The following is a 16,721-nucleotide window of genomic DNA, read 5'->3' on the forward strand; positions in this document are numbered from 1 at the left end:
ATAGGCTTTGTGTTTGACCCTATCATATTCAAAATCTGTATTGGTGATTTGGATGAGCTCTATCAAACATTCAGATTACATAAAGCTGAAAGTGTTATCTAGAATCAAAATGTGGTCAAGAATCAAAAAGAGGATGATGGCAGAACTACAAAACAAGTTTTGAACTGTGGCAGGTTTGTGTGTCTATTCATTCTTGAGGCATTTGTTAATCAGTATTTCCAATTCATAGTCATTATGATAGGTGGGAGGAAAATAAGGATGAGGAAGGGATTCTTGGACCTTGCCCTCAAGGAGATTATATCTGGAATTTAAAGAAAAAACAAACAACAACACAGGAAATGACACATAATAGCAATTGCTGTGAAATAAAAGTTTTTACTTGACTTATATTGTAGATTCATTTCTAGAAATCCAGATCAAGGATAAAGTACATTCATTATATTGTATTTGCAAATCACAGGTAGAGACTAATAGTCTCTATTTTAAGAGAAATCCTGAGTAACCAGGATTGTTAAATGTTTAGCTTAAAAAGAGATATTTATTGTAGCTTGAAAAAAGATTTAGAGAATAATAGTATCATTTAGCTATTTAACATGTTAAGCGCTAGGCCTGTTTTGTCTTCCTTTCCATTTCAGTCACCCGTGACTGACATGGTGCTTAACGTGTTAAGGACATTTCCTGGAAAATGGAAATTCGATTTAATCTGCATGGCTTTAGACATTAGAATTTGGATCACTGACTGAAAATTAGACTGAAACTAACTTTTATTCATCATAAGGGAAATTTTATAGCTTATAGTTATATGAGATGAAAAGGGCTGCCTTATAAGAATTCATGTATTTAATAATATATCAAGGAAAGTGTGAAGGTAACTCTAAAAGGAAAGCAGGTTAGGTTAGGTAACTTCTAACATTAGGTCTAACATATTATATCATTAATATTTATCTCATTTGATTTAGTAGAAGGAATATATATTTTCAATTTTCCCATGTGCAAAAAACACAAATATTATATTTTAATCTTTTATTGAAAAAAATACTAGCACATATCACTCTTGAGAATATAATTGAACTATTCACTACATACCTAAAACAGAAATTTTTTCTAAAGATTAATTTCTGTACAAGAGAAATATTACCAGAAATATTATGTCTACTATTTCAAAACAGCCAGGAAAATCATATAAAAGATGTATGTCAAAAAGTTTCAAAAAGAGCATCATGATTTATGTGCTGTGTTTGTGGACCCAACCAGAACATTTGATTCAGTTAACCAAGTTTAGTATGTCAGCAACCCTTTAAAAGATTGAATGTCGAGAGAAGGTCAAAATATTTGTTAACTATGTAAAGAAATTATAGGGTAGTAATAAGAGGAGAAAACCATATTTTTTAATCTATATTTCTAGTAATGGTTATCATTACCTTTGAGTGTTTTTACTATTAATGTTCCATTAGTTTACACAAAGTATTTATGCAGTGAGATTTTTTTTACAGAAGCAAAATTTTGATAATTATTGTTCAAGATCCCATGTACTTTTGGGCACATGTCCATTTCTATAATTGTAAAATATGTGCTTAAAACACTCACTTATTCATCCTTTGACACTTCGATGAAAGATTTGAGACTGTAATTCATAGATAATTATTTTGTCTAAGAATCATTATTTTTCACTACGCTACTGTTAAATATGGAATGACTGTTTTATTGCTAAAATATAATGGTTCCTTTGGATGGCTGAATAAAAGAGGATTATGGTACTTAAATCAATATGAAAATACAAATCATCTTGCCCTGCTAGCCACCTTTTCTGTTCAAGTCATTAGAGTTGGAACTTAGCTTTTTTCATCTTAAGAAGCCTGACCAGTTTAATCTATACTTCCTAGAAAGTACATTCATTCATTCATTCAGTCAGTCAGTCAAAGTAGTCATTGGATACCCACCATGTTTCAATATGAAAAAATCCCAGAGGTGAAGAGAGCATTACGTAATTTGAGAATCTTGTACAGTCACATATGGCTTTGGCATAGTGGGCAAAGGTTACAGTTGCTAGATGTAAGCCTAGAGGGGTAAGTAGGGACTGGATTATGCTCTTTCTTGCCATGCTAAAGAGCTTGTCATTCTTCCTAAGGTCAGTGGGGAACTAGTATAGGCTTTCAGGCAAGAAAGTGGCACGGTTTAATATGTTCTTTAGTATTATCGCTCTGATCTTAGTGTGAGGGAATTACTGGGTGAGAAACATTGAAGGCAGGATCTTTAGCTAAGAGGCTGATATAAAAAGATAAAAGGTGATGGTTGCCAGATATAAATAATAGCAGCAAGGAAATAAAACACACACACACACACACACACACACACACACACACACACAATACTAGATCATAGAATCATGGAATATGTTGATAAAGTATAATCCTGGGGTGAGGAAGGCCTCTAGTTTGCTGGCCTGGGTAATTAAGAGGGTGAGAGTGACCTCAAATAAAATTGGAAATTCAGAAATAAATATTTGCAGGTTTTAAAGAAATGAGCATAGTATTTGTCATTTCAAATTCAAGGTGCTCTTATGTTATGCAATACGAGCTATCCAAAAAGCAAATGGAAATGTGAGTCTGGAAATCATTAGAGATATCTGTGCTGAATATATAAAATTTATAGTTTTGGGTGCATAGATGATAGCTGAGGTTGTAGTAATGGATGAAATCACCAGGGTAGAATGTAAAGGAAAGGAAGAGATGAGAGCCAAAGTTTGAATCAAGGACACCAATCTTAGTAAACAGAATGAGAAGCAAGAGTTCATGAAGGAGGATAAGTAAAGAGAAGCCATAGAAGTAGGAGAAAAGTCATTAAATTTACTATTAAGAAACCATAGGAAGAGATATTTTGATGAAAGGGTGGCCAGAAATATCAGCTGCCACAGAAAGTTTATATATCATAACTGACCATTGTCATTAAATTTTAATTTAGCAACAAAGATTTTATGCATGAGCCTGGATATGTGTTATTGCTGAAATCAGAAGCCTATTTAAAGGATGAATGGGAGATGAGGAAGTAGAGACCTGGAATGTAAACAATGCTTTTTAAATGCTGTTGTTTTTTCAGATAGGAAAACCTTGACCAACCTCAAATGTCAATAGAAAGAAGCCAGTACCCCTAACCTGTTTGGTTCAGGGAATAGAGCCTTGACCTGCAGACTCATGGGTCCCAGGTTCTGGTCAAGGGCATATACCTTGGTTGCTGGCACATACCCAGTAGGGGGTGTGCAGGAGGCAGCTGATTGATGTTTCTCTCTCATCGATGTTTCTCTCTGTCCCTCTCCCTTCCTCTCTGTAAAAAATAGATAAAATATATTTAAAAGGAAGAAAGAAAGAAAGAAAGAAAGAAAGAAAGAAAGAAAGAAAGAAAGAAAGAAAGAAAGAAAGAAAAGAAAGAAAGCAAGCCACCAAAAGAGGAGACAATGCAGATGCTGAAGAAAATGGGAGGCAGGAAGGCAAGGAAATCAAAGTTTAGGAAGAGAGTAGCTTTAGACAGACGACAAAATACCATTCCTTATACATAGAAATAAATATTAAAGCGATGGAAAGTAATGCAGGCAAGATGGTGAGTCATTTGGTTGTGAGGAAGTATCTGAATGAGGACTTTTTCTTTGAAAATAGGAGCTGTCCTCTGCTGAGGGTGAAATAGAGAATTGGAATATTTGAGATTTATATCTCACTATACAGAAAAACTTGATTTTACATTAAGATATAAAGTGTATCTGTAAGTGATACAATATATTTTCAAATGATCACTAAGAATATAAAAGAAAACTCCAAAGGTCTAAGATTCATTGAGGTAATGTCAAGGTTTCTCCCTTGGGGAATAAAGTAAACTCTCAAAAAGAGTCAATAGAAGTTCTAAAAACTAATTTTAATTCCATTGTAATTTCTGTAGAAAAAGTTATTTGACTTACTGTTTGCCATGAATAACCACACCTACCATACTGAATATCATCTATCTACTAGAAAACACATGAAAAATATATATGTGCTGCTTGGTTGACTGAATGAAGCAAAGAGCTCAGCATATGGATGTGGTTTATATTTAATAGAGCCCAGAGGTGTCTCTGTGGCTCCAGCTGAGTTGATCAAATCAGCTCATTATACATCTATTTTTTAAATGACTTTTTTTCTCCCAATTTTTTATATTGTTTATGTCATCCTTTTGACCACTCCAAACCCTGACATAAAATCAAGCTAAAATCCAATTCAAAATTCCTCTGTTTTCTCCTGTTTCTCAACTTCCGAAGTCAAATGTCACATTTCCACTAAATAGCAGTCCATATTGCATTCTCTATGTGCAATCTAAAGAACAAATTAAAGGAACAAACAAAATAGAAACAAAGACAGACTGAGGGTTGCCAGTGAGAAGGGGTTTGGGTGACTGGGTGAAAAGGTTGAAGGGATTAAAAATACCAATATAGTCATAGGGATGTAAAGTACAGTCAAGAATAGTGTAATAACTGTGTATCATGCTAGGTGGGTAGGATGGTATTTTACCTTTTTCCCTCACTTGATTCCTCTCACTACTTGTCTCAGTGCCTGGCATGTAGCTCTTCTTCAGTCTTTATTGCATATATAAATCCTATGTGTTAAATACAGTTCTACTCCATGAGAGTTTTTATTTCAAAACCATTTACACACTATTCTGAAACTATTCTAATTCCTTATGTAAATGTCTTAAAGCACATTACCCTGTGCCTCTTCTGATGCAAGCATGAAAAGAAAATATTGACCTGAGATTCCTAGGTTCAGATTGGGTCCTCTCTTTCTCTAAGGAACCATTAACATATGGCAAGAATTACACGATCAACATTCTTTAGGTGGTAACTAAACTGACCTTTTTTTTTTTTTCCTATTGTTGTCTCTTAAAAAATGTATGCTTGATGGGCATGCACCAAGTCCCAGGATTATCACTTTTTCAGCGCTTTGTCAAGAAGAAATATCAATGGCCAAATGATATAATAAATTTTAGAAATTTCTGAAGTTTATTCCTGACAGAGTAAGAGAAAAAAAATTAGACCTAGATTCACATAGGAAAAGGAGAACAGAAGCTCTTGTCAGTAGAGTTATAACAGCCCAGTATTAGTTTCTCAAAGGAAAGAGTTTTAAGTATATGTATGCATGTCAAGAATTGAGTTTTCTGTCAATGGTGTGTGTGTGTGTGTGTGTGTGTGTGTGTGTGTTCATAAGAACACGTGACTTATAGGCACAGAGCTTTGTAATAAATTCCATTAGAACTCTCATTACATTAAAAACAAATCCCTCCCTTTACCTTTACAGGACTGTCAACATCACACTGCTGGTGACTTCTGTGAGCGATGTGCTCTCGGGTACTATGGAATTGTCAAGGGATTGCCAAATGACTGTCAGCAATGTGCTTGCCCTCTGATTTCTCCCAGCAACAAGTAAGATGGAAAACTACTGCCATGTTTCCCAGTCAGTAACCCCATCTGTGTAGCACATGGGCTTTCAGATTTGGCTATATTTCTCCTGTAGACAAAAATCTCAATTTAAGATAGAAATTCATTTAATAGTATTAAAAATAAGACAAAGGTAAGCACATAATACCTTTTGGTTCATTTTTCCCCCCTTTAAAACCTTGTCCCAAGTAAATAATATTTATTAATTAAAATATAAATGTTAACGTAGGACTTTGAAATAAATGATATATGTACAAATGTACATAATTTTATATATTTTTATAAAGGTTTAATGTTTGTATTTAACTCTGCCATAAAGCTATGAAGGATTATTTGGTATGTGTATATCACATTTTTGGCTCTTTCTCTTCATTTAATTCATGTCTGGTAAAGAATTATCAATAAAATAATTTAAGCCCTACCCGGTTTGGCTCAGTGGATAGAGCAGTGGCCTGCAGACTCAAGGGTTCCAGGTTCGATTCTGGTCAAGGGCATGTACTTTGGTTGCAGGCACATACCTAGTAGGGACTGTGCAGGAGGCAGCAGATTGTTTCTCTCTCATTGCTGTTTCTAACTATCCCTCTCCCTTCCTCTGTAAAAAATCAATTAAAATATATATTTAAAAGAGAAAGTAATTTAAAAATGGTCCAATTAAAGCAAGGTGACTTAGTGCTATGCTCCAAAATAAGTCAGTATCTCCCAGAAAAACAGCCCCCTTCTGTTAAAATTGTCCAAGTTTGATACCATGGAAACACAGCCATGAGGGGAAGCAAAATCTGGAATATTTTATTTCAGTGCTGTCTGAACATTCTGCATTGGTTTGTATATTGTGGTTTGTTTTTTTTAAAGCTTAAGTATTTTCATTTACATTTTTGCTAAAGATATCTACACTTTCTGCTAAGTGATTTATAGACTTTAGTCTCTACATAGTAGGGCAGTGTTTCTTTAAAGAATTTGCTGTTGAAAAGAAGTAGGACAGTTTGTTCAGATACAGAATCTTTATCTTGAATTTATAAGAACTGCAAAGAGCTCAGATGAAGAGATCATTCTACCATTGATGACTTAGTGGATTTTTTTTGTTTCTGTCTCTGTGTTTTCATATTTGGCTTTATATACATTCTAAAAACTTCATTTAAATTTTCTCCCTTTATTTTGCAATCTCCTATTGATTGTTTAACAGAATCATGGATATTTATAGGGAGTCCAATGTAAATGTTTAGGGAATTTGGATATTGATGAAGATAATAATGTGATTTATTATTTCATCTAAGCATTAAGTGGTGGATTGTTTTTATTTTTTTAGGGTTTTTTATTGTGGGGTTTTTTTTGGGGGGGGGGAGTGCTTCTTACAAAAGGGCAGCAATAACATGCAGAGACTTCTGTAAAAATGACTTGTTTTTTCTTAAAGTAAAAGAATGGGTGGGATCCAAAGAATCAAAAGCAGTCCATGAGACAACTCAGGAGCATCTCCAAGTTATTTTCAGGAAACAGTAACAAAATTCAAGCTAAATTTTTCAATCAAGGAATTCTAACAATTTAGCTTGTCTTGTGAATTACCAACCCAACCCTACCAATGACTCCACTACAAGAAACATCTTAGAGCACAGTTTTGAATCACATCTGTCTACCTGCAAAATACAGGGATGGAATAAGGCACATACCCACAAAAACACAATAATTTTATTTTATTTTTTCCTAATCTCCCTTGGGTGATCAAATTTCAAAATAAGAGAATGTTATTTATTCTAGAGTTTATTAGAATGTAAACCAATTGGCCCAGCCACTATGAGCAGTGGTTCCTTGTCAACCTATGAATCAAGGGGTCATGGTTTGTTTCCAGTCAGGGCACATGCCCTCATTGTGGGCTCAGTTCCCAGCAGAAGGTGTGCAGGAAGCAGCTAATCAATGGTTCTCTCTCATCACTGATATCTGTATCTCTCTCCCCTTCTCCCTTCTAGTCTGAAATCACCAAAAACATATTTTTTGAAAATGTGAACCATTTGGATTAGAAAATTTCAATAATAAATTGATAATTTACTGTTGGACGAGCTATAACAAAAGCTGTAGGACATATAAAAAAGAAGAGTGGAAAGGGTCACAAAATGTGTCTTAAGAGAAGTCAACTTAAATGTAAAGAGAATTCAAAGTCACAAAATACCACACTTTATTTTGGAGGTTTCAAAACACAGTAAAAGAAATAGTAGTGCCAAAACTGGTTTGGCTCAGTGGATAGAGCGTTGGCTTGTGAACTGAAGGGTCCCGGGTTTTTTTTCCAGTCAAGGGCATGTACCTTAGTTGCGGGCACATCCCCAGTAGGAGATGTGCAAGAGGCAGCTGGTCAATGATTCTCTATCAATGTTTCTAACTCTCTATGCCTCTCCCTCTCTTTAAAAAAATCAATAAAATATATTTAAAAAAAAAGAAATAGTAGTATTCATAATAGATCCTAAAAAAGTGGATTGAAGAACTTTTATTGGTGGAGATTGTAGGAAATTATATAAGCAAAGGCTTAGAGGACAGAAAATACAAGGCATGTTTAAGAACTAGTAAGTAAAAATTTGGACCATGATTTTCAAATAGAATTTCATAATTGTAGATGAAAATGAATTGGAAAATGAGGATATATGGGAGATATCCTTGAATACCAGTTTAAGAAATCATTGTTTAATTTTCTATGTAAGGAAGAAACACCACAAGTTTTTATTATTAATAAAAGTTTGTTATGATGAGAGCCACACTTACGATAGAGTTGAATATAATGTGAATTGAAACAGGCAAAGAAGAAAAGTGATGAGACCAATTAAAAAGCTATTGCATTAGTTAGGCAAAAGATAATTAGAACCTAAAGGTAGATAATAGTAACAAGAATGGAGACAGGTGGGTAAATGTGAGAAAATTGTTGAGTGCAGTTCTAATTAAATATGAGGGGTGAGAGCCGGGTAGGTCAGAGTGGAAGCCAGGGGTATATAGAAAGGTTGACCCCCTATGGTGGTGCTATTAACTGAAATAGGGAAACCAACAGAGAGCTGCTACAGAAGAAAGACAATTTATATTTCAAATACTGTAGGTTAAAATTGATATGAAGGGTCCGTCTAAATGGAAATATGCAAACAGCTGCAGTAAATGGAAATCTGAAAGTGTGAAGGGCACATGAAGGAAGGCATATGTTAATAAATGAATCAAAGTCAGATAAGATTTCCTGAGTTATTATTATCCAAGTTGAGCACATGGGAAGGAGTAAACTTAAGACTATCTACATTAGGGAAGCCAGAAGCAAAGGAAGAGCCAAGACAGGCTGTCAGGCAGACAAGGGAAGTAAGGTCACTGCCATGGGCACCACAGAGAGAAGAGAGTGGTAAAGGAGCATCCGATTCTGGTTGCAAGCGAGACCTAGTACATATGCTGGTGATTAACTGAGGCTCATTGTTGGATTTTGACATAAAAAAGAAAGAGTCCCACCTTGATTGCTTAGCAGAATTTTAATTAATAAATAGGAGTTGGCAGTTTATATAGCATAGAATTTTTAAAAAGTGTTTTTTTTCCTTATATATGATTTTTATAATTTTCACATGTTTTTATTGATTTTTAGATAGATAAGAAGGGAGAGGGATAGAGAGAGAGGAACATCAATGATGAGAGAGAATCAACCTCCTGCATACCCCTTGCTGGGAATTAAGGCCCCAACCAGGGCATGTGCCCTGACCAGGAATCAAATCTTGACCTCTTGGTTTCTAGATCAATGCTCAACCACTGAATCACACCAGCTGGGCTGATTTGTATGATTTATGAATACATTTTTTTACTCAATGGGCCTTGTAAGAATCAAAATACCAAATCAAAGGGCTAGTTTGGTGGCTTCCAAAGTTTATTGGTCACAGCCACAGTAAGAAATACATTTTTTTACATTATAACCTACTATCCAGAAGTTTGCATAGTAGATATCTGTCTATCTACTTATCTCATACCTGTCTCTTTTTTAAAAATATATTTTATTGATTTTGTACAAAGAGGAAGGGAGAGAGATAGAGAGCTAGAAACGTCGATGAGAGAGAAACATCGACCAGCTGCCTCTTGCACATCCCCTACTGGGGATGTGCCCACAACCACTGTACATGCCCTTGACCAGAATCGAACCTGGGGCCTTTCAGTCTGCAGACCAATGCTCTACCACTGAGCCAAACCGGTATCGGCTCATACCTGTCTCTTTTTTTATGATGACAAAAAATAATAATAATAAAATAAACTTTTTGGATAACGAGTTTGTGAATAGAAGATTGATTTATTTAAAAATTTTGCAAGGTTAGAGTTCATTACTCATTCATACACTATTGACTTAATGCATTACAAGATAAGTAAAATAAAACCCTAAAAGTAATAGAAGTTGTGACCCTCACCTATACACTTTATTGCTTATTTCACCATCCACTGGGTTAGCAGACCAATGAAAAGAAAAATAAGGTGTTTGCAGCATTACCATCTTGCAACAAATATCTTTGTTTTGTTTTTTTATTTCAAAGATTCTAGTACCCCATGCAGTGGCACCATGTGGAAATGCAGCACTCTTTACCTTTAAAAGAAGTTGATAACACCCCCCAAATTACATGTTAATACAGCTTAGTTTTCATGTCTTGTCAAGTGTGTAGGATAAGATGCCAACAGTCCGGGAGCAAGCCTGACTGGCTGTGGTCCACCAGTGTTGTAATAAAAACAGAGCAGGTTAAATAAGATCTACTTAGTAGTAAAACTTATAAAACTGTCAGAAAAATCTTATCCACTTCATGCAATTTAGTGTGAGAAAAGCTTTCCTTCTTTTCTCACACTAAATTGCATTACTTGATGTTTCAAGTAAAATGGAGTTTGAAATTTCTATGTAAATTAGAAAATGCATTCTTTTATTTTAAGTAAAACATTTATTCATACTTCATATGTTGAAGTGCCAGTGGCAATTTGAGCTGAGTTTTCAGAAAAAGTTTAATACAGCCTTTATTACCTGAAAGTATTCAATAATACTTATTCTGTCAGACAAACATTTTTTTTTCTTTTGATTCATGAAAAGTGGACACTTTTGCTAAATGTTTCATATTTTATAATTGTCATATAATTATTAAAATTTTAACGTAGTCACTCTGATGAATTGTTAATTCATTAAAAACCAAACATATTTATTTGTTGATTATTATTGGTACTGTTTAGTTGTGATATTTTACCCTTGTATAAGAACTTAAAATTATAAATAGGCATTTATCATCACCAAAAATAAGTTCCAAGCATCTAGATCAGGCGTGAGGAACCTTTTTTCTGCCAACAGTTATTTGGATAGTTATAACATCATTTGTGGGCTGTTCAAAATTATCAACTTAAAAATTAGCCTGTTCTAATTGGTCAAACATTTAATTAACTGCTTTGGCAGAGCCAGGCCAAATGATTTCTAGGGCTTTGTGCATCCTGCGGGACTGATGTTCCCCACCTCTGATCTAGATCATGGAGAGAATTACTTAAATTTGTAAAATAAATCGGTGAAAGTGTTTTTTACATGTTTCTCTGACTCAGTTTCAGCCCTTCTTGTGTGATGGAAGGCCTGGATGATTACCGCTGCACAGCGTGTCCACGTGGATATGAAGGCCAGTACTGTGAACGGTACGAACAGTCATGCTGCGTAGAGAGTAATGATGCGTAGAGACAATATAATGAAGGATCATAATAGAAAAGTATTCATTACTTTCATCGCTTTATTATTTTCATATTCACTGGTGGTTTATATGCTTTCAAAATTATTTTTCTATCTTTAGAGTTTATCCTAAGAAACAAATTATTTCACAATTTTCTAATCTGTTTTAGTCTATAAATATATATACATACTAACATATACATGCATATATACCATTGTGTGTGTGTGTGTGTGTGAAGAGAAAGAGGTGGGGGGAGCTTTATAAGAACAAATAAATCAATTTCCAAAAGCTTATAAGTAGTTAATATAATAACAAAAAGCTGGCCACACATAATTCTCATTTTAGTTCCATAGAAGATATTGAATAGCCCTAATTACATACACATCACTGTTCTGAACACTATGGCACTACATCAGCAAGTATATACATAATTCAGAATATAAATGGTACCAAGTATTCTTAATTAGAACAGCTCAAACAATAAAGTGTTGGTTATTCAGTTCTCATTTTCAACAGGCAAACAGTATTTAATAAATGCTTCCTCTCACCAAGTTTTTTTACAAAATCTGATAATAAATGTATGCCATTATTAAATTAATTCTAACTATAATATAAATGGTAAATTAAGAAGCACAATTTCAGACTGACTGTCTAGTAAGTTTGTCATTAATATCTCCTGGAACCATAAAATCTGTATCCTGGGTATTCAAGTGTATCACTGCCATTTTTAGTATATTTTAGGCATTATCTCTAAATAACAAATAGTAACTAATATTAACTATTAACATAATGTACACATAATTTTTGCATAATCGATAACAGTATAAAATTATATGAAGACCCATGGACATAGCCTAGCTCCTCTAGTTTATTTGGGTTCCATTTTCTTACCTATCATAGCCAAATAGATGATGTTCTACCTACTTTAAATTAACATTGTGAAGATCAAGCATACCGAGGGTACTGCTGATGCCTTCCTAAGCCCTACATAGAAGCTGCTTCTCCCATGGGAGGGGCTACAAGGCCTGAGAATTGACCCCACTCTCCTCCAGCAGTTCAAAGTCTTTGACTAACTAGTATGAGTTAGTTTAGCTTCTTTGACCCTGATTTTAACAAAATGTGAGATGTTATTTATGCTACAGAGCAAATATAAACAGATATTAATGTTATCATTACTCATTTAAGATTCTTCTTTTAATATTACTAGCAATGGTTGTATTAATAACAGACATAAGTAGGTAACTAAATAATTAAATTTGTTTTATAAATTCCAATGCAGTTCCTATATGTTTGCAAAACGTATTTGCAAATAATTCTATGTGGTAACTCTAAACACAGTATTTGCATATATATATAAAATAGTGCATTTACAATTTCCATGTCCACAGAAATTGGCAGCAATTAAATAGCTTAAGGCAACACAAAATTAAAAAAGATTTCCATTTGTTTTGGAGACATACACATCACCTGAATAGATATGTACTTTAACATCCACCAGTGTGCTTTGGTATTCATGCTTAGTCTAATATTCATTTCATGCCCTTGTAAACTCCAGCAGGATGATGACTGAAAGCATCCCTGCACACCCAGGAAATTATCTGCAGTAATTTATGAAAAGAAATGTTTGATAGCATAGCTACATTTATAAATTGAAGTTACCACTAACTGCGGAAGCATGTATATAGAAAAGACCGGAGGGTACACTGTAATGTCAATTATTGTCTTCAGGCAGAGTGATTATAGAAAATTTATTTCTTAATATCCATTAATAAATAGGAGTTGGCAGTTTATATAGCATATAGAGGAGCAGGGTCATACACTATCAAATGTGAAAGGCTTGAATTGTTTTTGCAGTTATCCAATGTTGTTACAGCTTTACATTTATCATCTCTAACATAAATGGTCAGGTTCTATTTCCCTGAAAAATTGCTTTTATCCGGCTAAATTAAACCAAAGGTCCTGGTTAATTTTTTACTATAACCTTCCAAATACATTTTTCCACTTCTGAGAGATCCTTAAATTATTTAAATCACATTATGACCTGCCCAAACTCATCAGCTTCGGTCTAGAACTGCTTACACGTCTTGAGGGTCTGCAGGAGTGTAGAAAACGCTACCATGCTCTTTCTTAGTTACTCGTATAATAAACTCTTTGAGCATTTAATCAATCTGAACCAGCATAGAATTCTTTCACCTAAATTTGTTAGGAAACAATTTAAGTGGATTTATATAAATGACACTTTTATTGATCATATAGTGGAAATAAAATAACAATTTTTATAATAATATATAAAAGCCTAATGTTACAGGTAATTTTCTTCTTGCTTTGCCTTTTCTAATCAGGCCAGGATAAATTAATTTTCACTATCAGCCATGCAAATTTTTACAATACCAGGTCACTGAAAATGGTCCAAAATTATTTGATCAGTGTTAGTAACTAATGGCTTCAACATCCTATTATCTCTCAACTTCCTCCCATACGTGCCTTTTGAACAAAAATTCTGATTGTTGATTAATTTTAGACTATATATAATTTATTGTCTAATCTGGAATACTGGAAGGAGAGACAGGAACTATAATTAAACCAGGAAACAGGTAATCTGGGATCATTCTGGGTAAACCAGAGCATATGGTCTTGCCAGGATCTTGTAAAGTTGCTACTTCTGGTAATATAACCGAGGGAGCATCATTAACTGAACGAATGTATGGATGAGTGGAAGAGTCATTGAGTGGATTGCCTTTTGGGTTTATCCAGTTGGGTTTTCCTTGTAATTTCTCAGGTAGATGTTATGTATTTTATTTATACAACATTAGCCCACTTCCATGGACACACAGTGAATAGTTCATCTTGAGAAAGGAAAGAGCAATAGAATTAAATAAAAGACCTAATTTATTGTCACTTAACTTGCTTCTTGTCACTCAATAAAATTTCATGGTTTTGGCACCAGTGGAGGGCTTCTTATCCCCTCTTCAGGGTAGAAATCAAGAGAGGAGGTTAAATAGTTTCAAAAGGGAAGAGATTTGCTAAAACCTGGGTGACAGGTGAAAGGCAGAGGGCAGGAGCTTGAAGCACCAAGGCAGCACACACTCAGAGTATGGCTGCCCTAAGGGCTGCTGAGGTCTGGCTTACAGAGTGCTGGGTTTCTTCGCGCAAGTGCAGAGTAGATCTCTCCTTTCTCCAGATTCCCGCCATTGGCTGGCAGTGACTGGCTCAGGCACAAACACATTGATTTGAGGAGTACCTGATGGGAAACCTTCATCTTTACACTAATAGATTAGTTTTACTTAGTAGATTATTATTATAAAATAATTTGTACCAATTATTTTCATTATTGTTATATCTTAAATTCTATCAACCAAAAAAAAAAATCTTTTTGGAGTTATTTTCTCTCTCTTCCTACATGATTTTGATTGTTGTCTCTTGACGGCCAAAGCTTAAATATTTATTACCTGGCTCTTTATAGGAAAAGTTTGCTGACCCCTGACCTATTGACTCTTGCTATCAGTTTTCTTTCATTTAAAACAACACACACAGCAGCAATTTAGAGACATGAAATCATTAATTCCCTTTGCTTGTCGCTGTTTCAATCCAGGTGTGCCCCTGGCTATACTGGCAGCCCAAGTAGCCCCGGAGGCTCCTGCCAAGAATGTGAGTGTGACCCCCACGGCTCAGTGCCTGTCCCCTGTGATCCGGTCACAGGGCTCTGCACGTGCCGACCTGGAGCCACGGGGCCGAAGTGTGATGGCTGTGAGCACTGGCATGCACGAGAGGGCACGGAGTGCATTTGTACGTATACTAACGTAGCTCTGAGTCCTGGGGGCCCCGGTTCCACTTCTGTCTAATTTCCAGCGAGAGACTTCTTTTTGCAAAGGTTGGGCTTCGTTCTTTCTGACACTGTCTATAAGCCTTCTGCTGTTTGCCTGCTATTTTTTTTTGTCTCCATCCTGCTGAGCCAAGACCAGCTGAGAAAATCCTCAGCATGCTTTAGTCAGTGCTTTGAAGACCTACAACAACATTTCTGGAGGCAGATTTTATTTTTATTGTGTTCACCTCAGAGGTGGCATTGTCTTTGTGACAGATTAAAGGCCTGAATATATTAAATTTTTTAGAATCTTCCTGTTTGTGTAATTGGCTGGACAAACACTGGTTAGCCTTGAATTACAATGGACTTTTTCTTTCCTCGCTTTCATAGAAACCCATGGGCTTACTGCTTCATAACTTTCTCTTGCACTGCAGAACCTGGAAGCATTGGCAGTGAACTTGAGTATTTTTATTCTCATGTACAATAAATGAAGAGCAGTTGGCTTGCTCTTTCTCTTTTTTTTTTTTCCACCTGCTTCTGGATTTAGTAATGCTATATTGAAAGTACAACAAATATCAATAGTTATATAATTATTGGATCTTATACAAATTCTAATCTAAAATAGGTCACATAAATTTAGAGGACTGTTATGTTATGGCATTCTTTTCCTTGAAGGAATTTACATTAGCGGTCTTGATTCTTTCTAACAAAGAGAAATATAAAATATTTCAGTACCTACCTATTTTAATGTATTAATGCATGCTAATATTTCTGGTTTTAACATATTATGTGTGTTTAACTCTTAATGGCATCTTAATTAGAATTTCTATGCTCTAGTTTTGTAACCACTACTTTAAAAACTAAGGATGGCTTTAAAAACATGCACACAAAAAAAGGCTGGGTGTGTTTGGGAATATAGATTTTAAAATTATCTTTCTATGTATTTCAAACATCTTTAATGAAAATGCATTAAAAATAAAATAAACGTTAAGTTTTTTGGGAGAGAGATTGAATGTAATAGACATTTACATTATTATATTCAGCTCATGGTATATACATATTCACTTTTCTCAAATATAATTGCATACTTTAATGATAATTTAAGTGGACTTCCAACATAATCCAGCTTGTTTTAATATTGTTTCCAAGTTAACGTAACATAGATGTATTTAATTAGATAATTGATAGATATTCCTAATGTGAACACTAAAGTCTTTTAATTTTAAATCATCAATTTTATTAATTTTCCAGAAGTAACTTAAAAGAATCACATTCAATGTGAAGCACAAAAAAATTACGTAACATTAAAAATCTGTGAGCAATAAAATGATGGGATTATTTTCTGGACATTTCTTTTTGAGGGAGTCGTCATTCTGCCCATCAATAACAATGACTCTAAGTTCTTATTCTGATGATGATCAGTATTTTATATATTGTACATTTAGATAAATCTACAGTAAAAACAAAAACAAAAAAACTCAACTCATTTCCCCCCCTGTCACATCTGTGGATTTTAAATCTACCCAGTGAACCATAGAAAAATAACAAAGTGCCAACCTTCCAATTATGAAGTTATCCCAGCCTGATAATGTTCATTTGCACTATTTTTGTCCCATAGGGAAATGTATTTCCAACTGCTGTACATGACACTCAGATCTGTTGCTATGTCCAGAAATTTTTAATATTCTTTTAGAGGTTTTTTTTTTAAATATCTAGATACCTTTTCTAAAGTCTTTACAAGTATTTTACAAATAAATACATATGTCTCTTTATTTATAAAATACTTATAAAAATA

General features: G+C 34.4%; 1 protein-coding gene across 6 annotated transcripts in view; it reads left to right on the forward strand.

Annotated features, from left to right (window-relative positions):
• Positions 1-16,721, forward strand: part of LAMA2 (laminin subunit alpha 2) — a 453,474-nt gene that overhangs the window by 308,339 nt on the left and 128,414 nt on the right. For 5 of the 6 annotated variants that reach the window (XM_036413664.2, XM_036413665.2, XM_036413666.2 and 2 more), the window contains 3 exons: positions 5,316-5,440; positions 11,006-11,092; positions 14,717-14,910. In XM_036413664.2, the coding sequence (XP_036269557.1) occupies positions 5,316-5,440; positions 11,006-11,092; positions 14,717-14,910 (406 nt within the window). The remainder of the gene's footprint in view (positions 1-5,315; positions 5,441-11,005; positions 11,093-14,716; positions 14,911-16,721) is intronic. The other variant, XM_045573302.1, reaches the window with a different exon arrangement.

The sequence above is a fragment of the Pipistrellus kuhlii genome, unplaced genomic scaffold, assembly GCF_014108245.1.
Source record: "Pipistrellus kuhlii isolate mPipKuh1 unplaced genomic scaffold, mPipKuh1.p scaffold_m20_p_5, whole genome shotgun sequence".
In the NCBI taxonomy this organism is placed as follows: Eukaryota; Metazoa; Chordata; class Mammalia; order Chiroptera; family Vespertilionidae; genus Pipistrellus; species Pipistrellus kuhlii.